The sequence below is a fragment of the Neolamprologus brichardi genome, chromosome 12 (assembly GCF_056152115.1).
Source record: "Neolamprologus brichardi isolate AB-2024 chromosome 12, ASM5615211v1, whole genome shotgun sequence".
Taxonomy (NCBI): Eukaryota; Metazoa; Chordata; class Actinopteri; order Cichliformes; family Cichlidae; genus Neolamprologus; species Neolamprologus brichardi.
The window spans coordinates 26,184,732-26,200,391 of record NC_142115.1 but is presented as its reverse complement, the minus strand read 5'-3'; the positions used below and the strand labels follow the sequence as shown (position 1 = coordinate 26,200,391).

The following is a 15,660-nucleotide window of genomic DNA, read 5'->3' as shown; positions in this document are numbered from 1 at the left end:
AAAGAAGCTGACAAAATGATAAGGAGATATTTTATTCTTCCTTTGATGAGCTGATGATATTCGAGCCACCGATTTATCACGCATCCCTGTTTCCGCACGATGCATGAGGTGGCGTAAAAGAGGCTGAGGTTGAGTCAAACTGAAAAACAAACAGAAATGTGGCACATAGATCAGATTTCAGATAGATCAAAGAAGGGGTATCGGAGGGGTCACATGTAGGTACGCACTCCCAGATAATCATCACCTGAATCCTCTGAGCTTTACAGTAAGTTTCACCTCATTGCTTGGCTGCCCAGGCTCAAGCTTTACTGTTGTGGTTCATTATCGAGGTGAGCTCTACAAATCCCCCTGCTCAGTGCTCAGCACCGAGACAGTCAGCGACTCACCGATCCACACTGAAGTATTTAGCAGCTAAAAAGCCAGATATTTCCCTCGGGAGTTGGTAGAGACCAAAAGCAGAGCTAAGACAGAGTGAATATTGAATTCAGCAAGACTTGAAATGAGCCATGATGTTGGCTCTGTGGCTGCCAGATGTGTTGGTAGCAACTGACCTATAAGGTGATGTTTAAAACTTGTGTTCACTGCCCCCAAGTGGCCAAAGAAAAGCAGGATTATTCAGTGCACAGTTTTGTCACTTCTTATTTCTAAATTAATAATCCATTTTTTAAACTTTGATTAATATTAGCTTTCAAACTCAGCTTCCAATTTGTTATCAGACAACATGATTATTTTCATACGAATCTTGTATAAAAAAAATATTTTTTTTGCATTGTTGTTTTTCTCTTAGACTGTATATTTATGTCATCTTTCTGGCTTTATCTCAATCTTTCTACAGGGGAAATTATTAGAAAGCCTGAAACTTGTAACGCTGATGTAAATTTCTGTGAACATACTCGACTGAAATACAGCTGCGGCAGCAATTTGGTGCGAGCTCCCTTTAATCAGTTCCTCTTGCACTGACTCAGGTTCTCTAAATGAGTCACATCCTTGACCTGTCTGCGTCATTGTGCTTTTTAGTGATAATATTAGACACTGTGGTTGAAACTCATAGCATTAAGGGTTGTGAGGGAGAAAGGTAACTATTCTTTTGATGAGCGCGCTCCTGTGTTGTTTTATGCGTGTGCAAAGGATTAACATATGCATTCCTCGGGCTTATGCACTGTCACATGCGCTCAAACTCATGCGGTGCACAAAGCAGTGGAATTTGTCCTCCCTGCACTTTCTTTTGCCCTCCGTTCCTCCCTCTTACCCGCCCGATGCCGTGTCTTTTACTGTCTCGTCTGTTTCCTTTCGCTGCTTCTGCTCTCTCACGGTGCTGATTTAGTTAGCTTCCATTATTGTGCAAGTCTGTTTAATTACACAGTTTCACTTTGGGGGCAATTTGATGCTCTTCGTCTGGCTGGTGATGTGCTTTTCACAGGAACTGAACAGATCATGTGAAGAAATGCTTCGCAGCATGGACTACACCAGAGTTCACTTAGTTGTGACGCATTTATTAAGGCACTTGCAGCACTAACTGCTGCACTTCGGAGATCTACTTCGTCTTGCAGTTCAACAGCATGGCTGACAAAGAAAACAAGCAGATACAAATCACCATTTCTGGTCAAAACTTTAAGACAAAAAGCTGAATTTAATGCACAGATGCAGACAGTCATGCAGTCTGGAAACCCACAGGCCAACTTCTCGCATTGGCTATGAACACAGATTAATTTAATAAAGATAAATTGATGTCAGTGCTTTTGAGATTACATTTCTGCATGTGCACTGTTTACCTTCATGCAACCAATGCTCCCTTAAATATGTTTGCTTAGTATTTAAATGCACTGGCATTTATATAGCAGTATTTACCACTCAAAGCACCTGCAAGCCACATTTAGCCATTCAGTGCTTTCTTTTGTACACTTCACACACCTTATCTTGTTCTCATACCTGAAAAAAATTGGAATCACCAGTAAAGCCAACATGCATGTCTTCTGAGCCAAAAGCCGAAGAAGAACATGCAAACTCCACACAGAAATATAACTTGGATCGTTTCAGAAATCTTGTCCCTTACATGAGACAGATTCAACAATTTAGGATTTGCGTTTTGAAACGTTCGTCAAACACAGCTGGGTGTGACAGATGTTAGCTTGGACTGAAGGGAGTTTGCGGGCCACATTTTTTAATAATTGTCAGATAAATCGATAAGGTAAAGAGTCACGAGTTGTCGCTATAGCTTGTGATTACGTTCACTCTTAAATTCTGCTCTTTATCTCCAATTTTGGATTATTGCGAAAATAATCAGAAGTTTAATCCAGAACCTTGCTTTTCTCATATTCTGTTCTGTATGACCAAGTTTGCACTCGCACACATGCAGTAACAGAAACTAGTGATGAGAGCCGTTTTCTTCTTCATGACGCCTGACTACTAAATGTCAAGGTTTGACAGGATTTGACATTTCCAGTTGTCAAACATGAAAATACTGTATGCAGCTGACTCGTAAGACATGCTGTAGTTTTTAAACTTTTTATAGTAGCTGCTGATGTTCTTGTCTACATGTGTTTCTCTCAGTTGTCACTCAGCCTTCGTTTCAGCAGTGACTTCTGACCCAGACATGCCGCAGGCACTTTACACATGGCTGACTGAGTCATTCGTCCGTGCATGTGTGTTTGTTTATGCCGTTGGCTCTGTTACCACTCGTTTGGTTGTAGGGGTTCGGCGGCTCTTCAGAGCTGTTTTAGTGGATTTTTGTGTGCATTCTTTAAAAATACATTTTTCCCCCCAAAAATGTGTCTTCATGGATTGTTTTAAAAAATAAAAACTAAAGCGAGGTCCAGTGCAAACTGCTCCAGGTAAAGTATGTCACAAGTCTGCAACAGCTGTGTGGAGTCATATGAGAGCAGCCTGGGATGGAGTATTTTTGCTTTCAAGATCCTTTCACATCATCATCCTTCTGTCCAGCTGGCTTCAGGTTCACCTGACTGGGAGAGGATTTTGAGAAGTTTAAAATATATCCATATGTGCTCTTATATTCAGAGTATCCTGTATATTTTTTAGTATATTGAAGCCTGGATCCTTTCTGGTTTTGTTGGTGGTGAATAAACTTGCAGTGTCATAAGTTCATGCTGAGGGCCTTGGGTCAAACAGCCACCAGAAAGCCCCTCATATCTCATTTAGGTTTCTTCAAACACAGCCAGCCTTCAAGCCCCGCTGCGGGAGCTTGCGTCACGCTCGTTTGTGTCCCGTGGTATTTTTAGCCTAATTGGTCAACATTAAAATAAAGCTACAGAGGTGATCGCACAAGTGCAAACTGCCTCTAATCAAAATAGAAAAAGGCCCCAGTGCACAAACGAGTCCTTACTTGGCAGCCTTCTTAAATGTTACCCATGAGAGCCAGATTGAGCTGAGTAGTACATGGTGTTGCATGACATCCTTTTTTGGGGGGCAATTTCCTGTTTGGAACAGTCTCTACTTCTCAGAAAAGGAAAACCAAATGAGTAACAAATCTACACAGACCATGAAAGTTTGACCACTGCACGCTTTAAGCTAAGTTAAAGAAGACGTTTGCGTGGAAAAAATGTTTTCATTTTGTTTAAAAGACGATGGGCTGATTGTGTTTTTCTTATAATACTTGAGTGTTGAAATGTGATGTATGTCACCGACACATCATCTGCTATGCAAAAACAATGGAGGTGAAAGGATTTTCTTTGAAAAACCAGGCTTCCTCGTACACTACCTGCAGCAACCCTGACCTGTTTCTTTCAAAGAATTTGGCACATGCTCGTATCTGATGACTCATTTTGCACTTTTGATACTTGCACAAGCCCATTTAAAAATGTGTTAAAGATTATCAGGCCAGCTTATGAGGAAGGTTGACGCCATGCATACAATTGTGAAACCCTTTTTCTTTCCGTTTCTTTCCCTTTTATGTGTTCATCAGAGGAATTACTCTCATGTATCAGACGCTAATTATGTACTCACTGTATGTTTCAGGCCTCCAGTCCCAAGCTGACGACTCACTGCTCAGATATCCAAGAGGTCCGGCGTTGCAACCGGCTGGAGATGCCTGACAACTTTAACACGTTTGTTCTAAAGGTTTGTACACGATTACAGCTAAATGGAAAAATGATGTTTCCTAAGAGAAGCTGTAGTTTGGGACTCTGACCGCTGAGTTGTTTATATCCACATTGCTTAGATCTTCACCGTTCAGCCAGAACAGGATAAACACTGTCATTTCAAAACTCACAAAGTGGACTGACAAAGTAGACATTGCTGGTTTGAAGTGAAACGATATTCCACCAAAAAGTCTCCTTTTTTTTACCCACCAGCTGCGCAGCTCTCCATCAAACATAAACCCACTCAAACAGACAGCGGTGTTGCTGCACTCCAGCCGTTTTTTTTAATTATCTGCAGCGATATTTGAATGGCATTTTGTTTGTTTATTGAGCACATTCATGCACAGCAGAGGATTACAGCCTTTGTTCACAGCGAAGAAGCAAACTACAAAGTTTTCACAACCACAGGAGCGAGTATTTGATAGCGGTTTTGCACATCAGTGGTGAAAAGTGTTAACTTTCACTGTTGTCTTCTTTTTTAGTAAATTTAACAAAAAGCTCTCATGCCTTTGTTTTTCATTTCAAAAGTTCTGCTTCACCCAGAGGCTCTTGATATTGATAGTATCTCTCTTTACCAAGGAAATGCTTTCCTGTAGCAGGTGCAGGCAGCTTTTCTTTGTTTTTAATCGGAGCACAGTAAGCACACCTTCCCTCGAGCTATTTGCCTTTTTAACGGTAAACCTTTTGAAATTTAACAGAACATTTTGTTATGAGGGTTTTTTTTCTTCTTTGTACTTATTAAATTGCGGTGGTTACATTAGTATGCAGTGTTTTATTGCCCTGTGCATTCCTTCCTGTTACACTATTAATTCTGTTGTAGTGAAAAAAACGAAAAAGCTCTAAGTAAGTGCAGAGGTTCAGGGCATTTTATGCATTTGCATCATGTCCATTTTGTGTAGCCTGTTTTTTTTTAAGCATCTTTATCTCTGCAGGTTAATCGAGGTAGCCTGATATTTGAGACGGACAACGAGCAGCAGGTCAGCTCCTGGACCACAGAGCTAAAAGAGTGCATCAGCAGCAGGTGAGAGATGTGTAAACACAAAACAAGGACAGATGTTTGTGTGATCTGCCTTACACGTGTCTCATTTCTTTACCCGTTCGTTGTTTTTATGAGTGTAAATTGACTGAAGATCGAATCAAAAACGAAATATCACACAAGAGACTCAAAGTATATTCAGTCAAGCTCTGTAACGTCACAGAGGAGTAGCGACAGGTCTGCAACCCCCTGGTAACCTAGAGAAAACTTTGTTTATGGTTTAAAGTGTAGAAGATTACATTCATCAATCACATTAGTTATATAGTGCAGAACGAGCGTTTTTATTCTCAGCTTGCTGTGGGTACTTCCTTGCTGTACTTTCACTTCTGAGTGGAAAGTGGAGACACACTGACATGCCAGCATTGGCCAATCTCAGCTTTGTTGACTGATATCAGTACGTTGGTAGTGTTAGGTAGCATTTTTAAAATGATATTTATCTGCTGCGTCTTATTGATTTAGTACATTTTCAAAGATATCGTGACGAAAAGCTGAACCTAAAACTGTGTGTGTGTGTGTGTGTGTGTGTGTGTGTAGGGGGGGGTATATAATGAGGGTTTCTTTGTCTATATTGGAACAAAAGGGGGATAAACAACAAGAATAACAAAGCATGCAAAAAGTAAAAAAATCTTACCTGCCAAATTGTTATTTTAAACACGAGCGTCAGCCCAGAAATTGACATCGCAAGAGGAAATATTTAACACTTGGCTGTTTTTAGTGTTTGTGGGTGTGTTGGATGTTTACTTGTCCTGAGGTATGTGTTTGCAAAAGGAAGTGAGAATAAATGTTGATGTATGTGCATATGTAGACAAACAGGTGTGTGTGTGTGCGGCCTCGAGCGTATTTATCTTTTCTTGAACTGCACAGTTTGTATCCGCTCTGGTTTGTCCGTACAGCTTTGTGCTGGTTTCAACTTTGCTGCATTTGAAGTATTCTTCCTAACTGACCAGTCAACAGAACCATTAGTCAACTTAGTGTTCGCTGCACACCTTTGAGAGGTAACGTATGATGTTTAGAGGGACCGTGTAGCAGTAAATGTAGCTTTTCAAAGGTTAAAGTAGGAGACGGCTTTAAGAGCCCTGAAGGCCCCGTTATTAAGATCTTTCTTGTGGTCCTTCATTTCCTATCAGTTCTTTACTTTGGACAGAAAGAATGAAAGAAGAAAGAAAGAAATTTCTTTGAATTTTAAAGAAATGGGAAAAGTAAGAAGAGTAGAAGTCATGCAAGAAGACAGAATTATCAGTCATCTTCTAAAAGGAGATGCAGACCGCACTGCATCTCCTTTTAGTTAAGCAGTAATCAGTACAAACTGTATTCACAGGAATACCCAATCCTGGAATAAAACTTAGTGGTACACAGGTTTTCTGCTTCTTGTTATAAAGACAATCTCTGTCTATTTGTGTGTGTCAGTGTGCGTTTCTCTGAAAGGAAGTGTGGGGGAGGTCTGAGAATCTCGGGGCATTTCTCGTTTCTGCAGATATCTGGAAGTGCACACACTCTAAAACAAACAAACAATGAACTTAGAAAAAGAACTGCCGTTAAATTTGAATAAATGTTACATGTTAGTACATGTTAGATTCTTCAAGGCTTTGTTTAGAGCCGCAGCTGGCCTGCATGTTGCATTAATTGAATGGAAGCAGCCCACAAATGCGTTGGAGCTGTGAAGATGTTCAGATGAAAGAATGGCTGTTTGGAAACAATCATATGATTCTGGATCAACTTTTGCTGCAGTGTTGCTTTAAAAATAAAATAAAGGACGTACAGAAATAACAGTCCAGTGTTGTAAAATCAAGTGTGTAATACTTTGCATCTGATAATCCTTTGAATGCATTATCTGCACCTTTGAAAACAGCTTGTTTTTGTCTAAATTCTCACTAATATCATCTAAAAGCTGGTTTAGTTTTTGTAACTTCACCAAGCAACACTTGGATCATCGTGACTCTGCAGTGCTGTTCAGACACGCCTCAAATGTAAATATAAATTGTAACAATTACACTTGAGCTTTACTTTCACGGTCCAGATACCAAACCTAACAAAGCATTGTTTCTTATGTGAAGCAGAGTCATTCTTAATCCTATTAACAGCATCCATACTTTTCCTATCAGTACAACTCACAATGTCTACTGTGGAAAAGGCTTGTTGTCCAAAAGTCTGTGGTTTTATTCGTGCGATTCATCATGCAGAGACTATAGAGGACCTCAAAAGGCACACAACACTTGGTGAGACATCAGGGAAGCAGTGTGAGGGAAATAAACTCACATTTTTCTTCAGATGTGGTCAGATGTGGTAGGTGTAGCGTGCTTTAAGTGTGCTGAGGGCTAAATTCTATTCCTTGAAGATTTGCTGACTGTGTGAAATGATGTCCATACTCAGGGGAAAAAATGATTGTCACAAAGATAGAAGAACAAGAATGAACACACACACGTACACAGTGAGAAGTAAAGTCTTCCTGTTATTCATTGCTCTGCAAACTCAAGTCAGCATTTAAGCAGGATTTTACTCCAACTTCCTTCTTTAACCTTCCCGTTCTCATCTGTCGGGAAGCAGCACACACAAGCGGCCGAGATATACCACTTGTGTGTGCGTGTATGAGAGAGAGAGAGAGAGCAGTGAAACAGAAGAAATGTAAGTTCAGATCTCAACTGGACTCACTTCCCGTCTGTGGCTTTGTTTGCCTTCAGCCTGCAGACTCACCCCACCAGCACATCCTTGTGAGGACCCTCAGTAGTGTAATGCATGTCCTAGCCTGCTGGTAAGCAGATAGAAGTCTGTAGGCAATGTTTGGCCTTCTGTCAAAAATATTAGGCCCCACTTTTTCATTATTTTATTTTGTAAAAAGCTCAACTTTCAGTTTTTATACTGTGCGTCTAAATGTTTGCATAATGTCCCAGAAATTCAACAGTAGTTGCAAATGTACAAGTTGGTTGCCTGATATTGTGCAACTCTTTAACCAGTTTGTGTAGTACACTATGTCTTGACGCGTACTCAACTACATCTGCTGATTCGGAGTGTTAAACATTAAAGCTGCAGACAGCTTACGGTTTTTAGATTATGTCATCTTGGCTGTTGAGCTGTGATATGCAAACTGCATTTAAGTCGTTCTGGAGGTCCATTCTAACAACATGGAGCCACGTCAGTGACATTTTTGATATGTTGTAGATTCGTTTGAAGCTGACACAGTGTCTAAGCTCACAACTCAGTGTTATGTTCGAGTCCATAGCTGTAAAGTCCTGAAGGGCTTTCAATGTAGCACTTCACTTTATAAAAGCCCCACCAGTGAAATGGGGAGACCGCAGCTTACATATTGAGGTTTGATGACGATGCAGGTCAAGTGAATAAGGTCGCAGTCACACACTCCTAGAGATCGATCTATGAACATCTGCCAACCACTGCTTGTTAGGGAAAAATTAGTATTTCCCAACCAGTTGCGAGTTGCTGCTGCAGGTTCACCTTCAAATTAAGAGCTGCACCTTTTGGTGGCTCCAGTGCTGATTGCAAAACTTTTACTTTGAAGGAGAACCTTCTCATTTTTGGTATGCATTGCACTTTTTTAAGTTCTACTACAGCTGATTTAGTACTTAGTGAATTTTTGCGGGCAAACATGGAAAGCTACAGACAGCCACAGCAATCCGCCAGCAGCCAAAGCAGATGCTAGAGCCAGAAACCTCCAGGAAACACTGCCAACCAGTCGGGGAATACACATTTTTCCATAGCAACATGTGATTATATCGCATCCATTATGACAAACAGCTGTTTGGTTACAAGAGAAATCTGAAAAAACAAATGACAATTTGCAAAACAATTTGCATCTCAGTCACAAATATAGAGTAGTATTATAGCAGTATAGTATTAAATTAGCTATTTTTAATAGCTAGCAAGTAAAGGCTAAGACTACCAAAGAGGGTTCAAATAATCCCTTTTGTGACAAGTAAATAAATCAAAGACCAGACTAAATTCTCACAAAGACATCTATGCAGTAACAATGAAGCGTCTTAGCAGCTTTTCATCACCGTGGTTATGTACACCCAAGACTGAATCCGTGCTACTGGAACTGTGGTCGAACCTAAATGTGACTAAGGCGTGGTGAAATAATCCCAAGCAAAGTCTACAGAGAGAATTACATTCATGTGTGTATAATCTGAGTCTGCTCTTGTCTTTCAGGTCAGTCAGCGTGGATCTGGAGCCCCTCCCTTCCCCACCTGACACTTCTACCCCAGCCAATCACAGAGAGAGCTCAGAGCCAGAAAGTCAGAGTCACCGTGAGTACTGGGATGAGGGAACGTTACCTCGGCGACACATCCTCTGATAATCAGAGTGTTGCTGTGTATTTCAAAAACTGTTATTTTTATATTTCTGAGGTTTTGTTTTATCCTGTTCATTCACACGTGGGTACCCAGAGATAAAGTAACAGCACGAGAGGAAGTGCAAACATTTAGTTTATTTCTGTTTTGCTCTCCTTTAGCTCTGCTTTTAGTCTCTACAACAACATCCTCCCGTTCATCTGCTATAAGCGCTCATCTGTCTTAAACTGGGTGGTCACCGGGTTTCTGGTGTGTTTTTAGAGCTTATTTGCTCTCTTCAGCAGCACAAAGATAAAAACAGACAAGCAGGATGGCTGAACACTGAACCAGTGTTTCACAGTGAACACTGAACAATTACAGTTTGCACAGTATTGATTATTTCAGCCAGTTTTGCACATTCGGACAGAAACAAACAAGTTCGCCGTCTTTGTTCATCCCTACAGCTCCTGTCACCTTCACCCTGCCAGAGCAGGTAATCCAGAAGACAGATCACTTCCTGTTCTCCTACCCCTGGTTCCACGGACCCATCTCTCGCGTCAAGGCGGCCCACCTGGTTCAGAGCTCCGGACCAGAGGGACACGGGGTGTTTCTGGTCCGACAGAGTGAGACACGCAGGGGCGACTACGTCCTCACCTTCAACTACCAGGGAAAAGCAAAGGTACGGATCAGTATGTGGGTACAGTTGTGGTTGCAGTTGAGGATTGTCTTTTGAAACCCAAATTGTTTTGTTTTTTTCCATCTGGAAACGTGAAAATTGTGCAGACACAGGAAGCATTACACAAGCATAGATAAACAAGTGTGCACACTGAGCACTGTGGTTAGGAAAAGAATTCAATTCACCCAACGTGAAACGTCTGTTTCCTCATCTTTTTTCCCTCTTTCCTCTCTGCAGCACCTGCGCCTCTCTTTGACAGAATGGGGTCAGTGCAGGGTGCAGCACCTGCGCTTCCCATCTGTTATGGACATGCTCAGTCATTTCAGACTCTTCCCTATCCCACTGGAGTGTGGAGCCGCCGGTGCTGTCACTCTGTCCCGCTTCGTAGTGGCGGGTTCCACCCCGCCTTCACAGGGTGAGACTCGTGGATTTGGACCTCCAATAATAATGTGTACCAACGGTGTTATCGCTGAATTAGTAGTGTGATGCACACACGTTTAAAGGCAGTACACCCGTACTTATACAAATTAAAGGAGCAGCTTTTCCAGTGGTTTGTGGTTATGCTCCACTGCAGTTTGTAGTACCTCCGCGAATCAGTGCACATCTGAAATTCAGACTGAAAAAAGAGGTTTTTAGTTTTTATATAATCAACTTCTACAGCTCATGTTTGCTGATTTATTTCCTCTTGTTTCCCTCAGGTCAGCTCTCAGGCGCTTTCCTCGTCCCGTTCTCCCTCCATCGCTGGAGCTCTGAGCCCAGCTTGGCTCACTGCAGCCTGGCTCGCAGCTCCAGCCAGCCCCCTTCCTCCTGCTCCACCAACACCACGGCCAGCACCAGCTTTTCCACTTCCAGCTCCTTTTCCCAGTCTGGAATCCATTCTTTTACCCGCACCGGCATGGTCCCCGAGCCCACGCTGTCAGCCCCGCCTCCACTCCGTCGGAGCGAGTCGGTAGGAAGGAGGAACCTGCTACGCCACCCCAGCACCCACGCTCCCATCATCCCTCAGCGGGACTCAGACTATGAGCTGGAACCTGACCGCGGTCGCAAGCGGGCAATAGACAACCAGTACATGTTGCTCTGACCCCGCTGAGTCAAACACCTGCAACACCTCTGAACGACAGCAGACACCTGTGAAGCTGACACACTCAGACACACACAAACACACTTGTGTTTGCTTGTCGCTCCCTCCCACAGGTATATAACCTGATTGCAGCAGACTCATGAACTTGAGTGAAGAAGTCTTTGTCTGATGAATGCATACCAGTGTGTATGTGGAAACACACACAAACACTCGCTTTGTGCGTGTGTGTGTGTTTACCAGTGTCAGACCCTCACATCCTCCACCCAGACTGTCCACAGTGAATGTATTTTCGGAGCTTTATAACAGTGCTGATTATTAATGTTGAGGTTCTCTGTGAGAGTGGGAGAGTCAAATGACTATTGACCTAAAGCCCAGGCAGAAAATAGTTTTCTATATTTCTATTCTGGTCATTTTTATAGAGGTGCACTTGTTTTCATTTCTTTGGCACTTAACCAGAACTGATGGGAAGGCACTCCCTGCAAAATTGGTTAATTTAAAATATTTAAAAGACATTTACTCTCCACACAAAGTTTCCAGTGTGGAGCAAACTCTCACCTTTCTTTCTGTTTTTTTGTACACAGACAAAGAGCGCTCATTTTAGAGCATTATTACATTAGATATTCTCCCACTTGTGCTTTATTATGTATTGAAGTATATCTTCAGTGCACTTTGAAAGCAATGTGTATTTTTTCTATGCACAGATTCTTTTGTAGAAAAATAATAATGATTTTTATTTTTTTTACAGTCAAAAAGGGGAAACTTTTGTTACATTTTGCCAAAAATGGATTGAGCACCGCTTCCACTCCTTCAAACTTACAGAGAAGAACGGATTCAGAATCAGATTTTCATCACCGCTCTTTAATTTTTACCCTAAATCTAAGTTTGAGTTGTGCATCTGGATGTGACCGTTTATGCGAGAATAAAGCAAGTGTGTGGTGTTATGTTGAATTTTGATCACCTAAGGCAGTAATACTCAACTTATGGGTAGGTCAGGGTTACTTTGAGTGTCAGCTGGAAAATCTGCCCTTTCAGATTTACTAAATAAAAAGGATAGACGAGGTTCCGGCTCTTTAATTGTACCCAAAGCAGCTGCAGCTACAATCCAGCTGCTGAATGCCTTAAAATATATTATTTACTTGTAATATAGTCAGGTATTTTAAAAATAAACTATTTTACAGGAGAGTAAATTATTACTTATAATTATAATTACTTATATAACAACAAAGCACCACAGAAATCATTTCTGCCACAAAATCAGAGAAGCTGGAGTGATAAAGTAACAAGAGAATTTTAATATGTTGCCATCCTGCAGCGGTGGGTTTAGATGGTCTGTGGATATTATTACAAGCACTTTTTAAGAGTTTGAAGTTTCAACTGAATGAACGACAGAAAATTGTACTTCTGCTCTGGTTTATATGCTATAAGATGTGACGTGTAAATGTCTTCCTCCACTGTCACAGGTTTACAGGTCGCAGGCATTTAAGAGCTCATAAAACAACCTTTAACAGCAATAATTCTGCGTGATTGTTTGCTGGATCAGTTTCTCTCACAGTTGAGGAGCAATTTTTATCCCACTCTTCTTTTGCGGCTATTCATTGTGCACACCTCTGTTCAGGACCCACTTCAGTTTTTCAGGCTGCTGTGGTTGGGATCGTCGACCTGTTGCACGATCCAGTTTCAGTCAAGCTTTAGCCTTCACACAGACGGCCTTACATTTGGCTCTAGAATACTTTGGTATACAAAGGAGTTCCCGGTCGACTCAGTCGATGCTTGAACGTTGGCGTGACAGCTTTGTGCAGGTATGCTGTGTTTGGCTTTCACCAAATGTGGCACTGACTGTGGCATTTTTTGATCCACAAGTCTTGTGGTTTGCTCAGATGCTCCTTTGCAAACCTAGTCTGTGTGCTGACATGTTCCCTTTAGAGAGAAGAGGTAGCCTCCTTCCAAACAATTCATACTTGTTCTGTCATGGACTTTAACATTAAGACATGTTAAATGTGCTTTGGAGGTGCTCACACTTGCAGACGATCAGTTAAGTGTGTTTAATTTGCTTCTTACTTTCTTAATTACTATGGAAACAATAAGGGTCGTCTTAGTTTTTCTGCATAGAGTAATGTGTGATTTAAGCGGTCTCTTGGGTGTTTTTTCAGCAATACCTTCACTGCATTTTACTGATTTTGTGGCATGGAACGATTTACCAAAATAAGACTTGGCACTCCAATGTGAATTTTGCACTTGTATGTCAAAAAAAGCAAAGACATAAACTTGAATGGCTTCACTTCAAAGAGCACAACAGGGGGGAGAACTTTATGTGCAGACCAAAACAAAGTAGTTATTGAGTCAAAGTCGGGCATTTAACACAAGTCTAATTGATTTATCCTTCACGTTGTCTGGAGTCTCAACCTTTTTCCAATCAGTTTTGCATCGGGCTCTTAATCTAGCATTAAACCCTTAATGCTCCAGAAAAACTGAGGTGGCTCAGTTAATATTAACATGTGCTTTCCTGATTTGGGGGAGGAGCGTCATGTTCTTATCTGTATTTTTTACACTCACAGCATTAATTTTTTTTTTTTTTTTTCGTATTTTCTGTGTAACTTCACCACAGCAGCTAAAAACCAAGGAATGGCTGTGAAGTTAATGTCTTTTTTTTTTTACACTATATGTTATTTGTAATAGAATTTGTATGTTTATATCATAGAAGAAGTTTGGTTTCAATCAGCAAAGCTTTGAAAGTGTCACACCAGTGATCGGACGCTGTTCCTCTGTCCTCCAGCTTCATGTTTTTGTGCACTTAAACTGGATTTAATCGATAACATAAGGTGCCTTGTGACTTTGTCATCATAGCTTTTGTAAGGTTTATCCCACCAGTTGAAAGTGCACTGACTATGCCAGGTGTCAACTCAGGTGTAAATTTTATTGCTGTGAGCTGACTTAAAAAAAAATTCTCATTTCACCATGTTGAGTTTCTTCAAAGGGCATCGAAAGAGCTGATTTTTACCCCAGACTTTATGGTGTTCTCGTTTTTCACACGCCAAACATGAAATGTCATGTTTTCTGTAATTTTTATTTTAATAATTGAAGCTTCAGGGCCACTAGCAGCAGGATTTCTTGGGGAATGGTGTTGTAGGACTTGTCTGTCTTCTAACCTTGCTTTAACACTAACTTTAGCAGATGATTTTAGGTTTACTTGCAGTAAATCTGTGCTTAATATATGGTTTAGATATGATTCTGTTTGTCTGGCTGTCCTCTTAATTATTGCAGTTTGCTGGAGAGGTTTCTTTCCTTTTTTTTTTTAAATAAGAGAAAAAGAAAAATGCATAAATGCAACTTGACTCCCTCCTTGTCACGATCAGAGCGAGATTGTCGTCATTACTCCTCTAATAACAAGTCAGCTTTGTCTACCAAAGGAATATTTGTTACAATGGTTGTGTAGTTCTCTTTAATGTAATCATCATGATAAAGACTGACATCTTTCAAGGGGAACAAAAACAAGAATGTTTTTGGCAAAAGTACGGTTGGTCTTCCTAACTTTTATGTTGCTCAAAGTCAAAACAAATCACCTTCTCCATCAACACCTCTGTTTCTCTTCTGCTAAACGAAAGCAACGGTAACAGTAACTATTTTTTTTTTAAAAATACCAGTCCCCTCTCTTTGCTGATTTCCCTTTAAGGGAGAATGACTGTGCCTTTTGCCAGAAAGCTGCTGTTGCTTTTCCCCTTTTTAATTGTTGTTGTTGTTGTTTTTCCTCTCCAGAGCTCAGGGTGTGATTGTGTAGTGCAATATCTGAGAGATGCCCCGTGCTTCACACCTTCATGTTTGTAGCTAGGGAGCGATCAGAAGCTTGGATGGATGGCTTTCGGTGTTTGCACCTGGTCATAGATTGAAGTAAAAAAAACAGTCAATGACTGCCCAAGATCCTGGGAAAACATGCTATGTTAGAAATAATAAACAGGGCTACCGCATATTTCTGTTGCTTCATGGCTGATATTTGCAGGAATCGAGATAATGCAAGAGAAAATCCCCATGTACCTCAGGGGTCTTTTAATCTTTAACATCTACTCCAGAAATGCCCCCACTCACCCCCCAAATCCATGTTTTATTTTTTTAATGTCCAGTAGATGAATGTCATGTGTTCTCAATACTGTTCATCCTGTTTTGTTTGTTTTTTTTTAACTCAGCACTGTAAACATTCCAGTTTAACCCATCATCCCTTCTACAGTCAACGAAAACCACCTTTGAAAATCTGTCATTGTGTTTGCATCCCTTTCAGCATCTAAATTATATTAAATATATATCAACTGTATATTTGACCCATTTTTTAAAATAAACCCAACCAAAAAAACAAAATGGTGTGGTTAGTTTGTGTATCTGATGTTTGTCTTTGTTCATCACAAAGAACAAAGTTGGCAAATGCGACATGGTGGCATTTCTCTGTTTTACAGCTGTAAGATACAGAGATTACAGTGACTACACTCACCTGACACTTTGTTGGGTAC

At 40.9% G+C, this 15,660-nt stretch overlaps 1 protein-coding gene across 2 annotated transcripts in view; it reads left to right on the top strand.

The window, feature by feature from the left end:
- Positions 1 to 15,501, top strand: part of sh2b3 (SH2B adaptor protein 3) — a 63,969-nt gene extending 48,468 nt beyond the window's left edge. For both annotated transcript variants that reach the window (XM_006789877.2, XM_006789878.2), the window contains exons 3-8: positions 3,973 to 4,074; positions 5,027 to 5,115; positions 9,289 to 9,386; positions 9,872 to 10,086; positions 10,321 to 10,498; positions 10,782 to 15,501. In XM_006789877.2, coding sequence (XP_006789940.2) covers positions 3,973 to 4,074; positions 5,027 to 5,115; positions 9,289 to 9,386; positions 9,872 to 10,086; positions 10,321 to 10,498; positions 10,782 to 11,164 — 1,065 coding nt within the window. In that variant the 3' untranslated portion in view covers positions 11,165 to 15,501. The remainder of the gene's footprint in view (positions 1 to 3,972; positions 4,075 to 5,026; positions 5,116 to 9,288; positions 9,387 to 9,871; positions 10,087 to 10,320; positions 10,499 to 10,781) is intronic.
- The last annotated feature ends 159 nt before the right edge of the window (positions 15,502 to 15,660 follow it).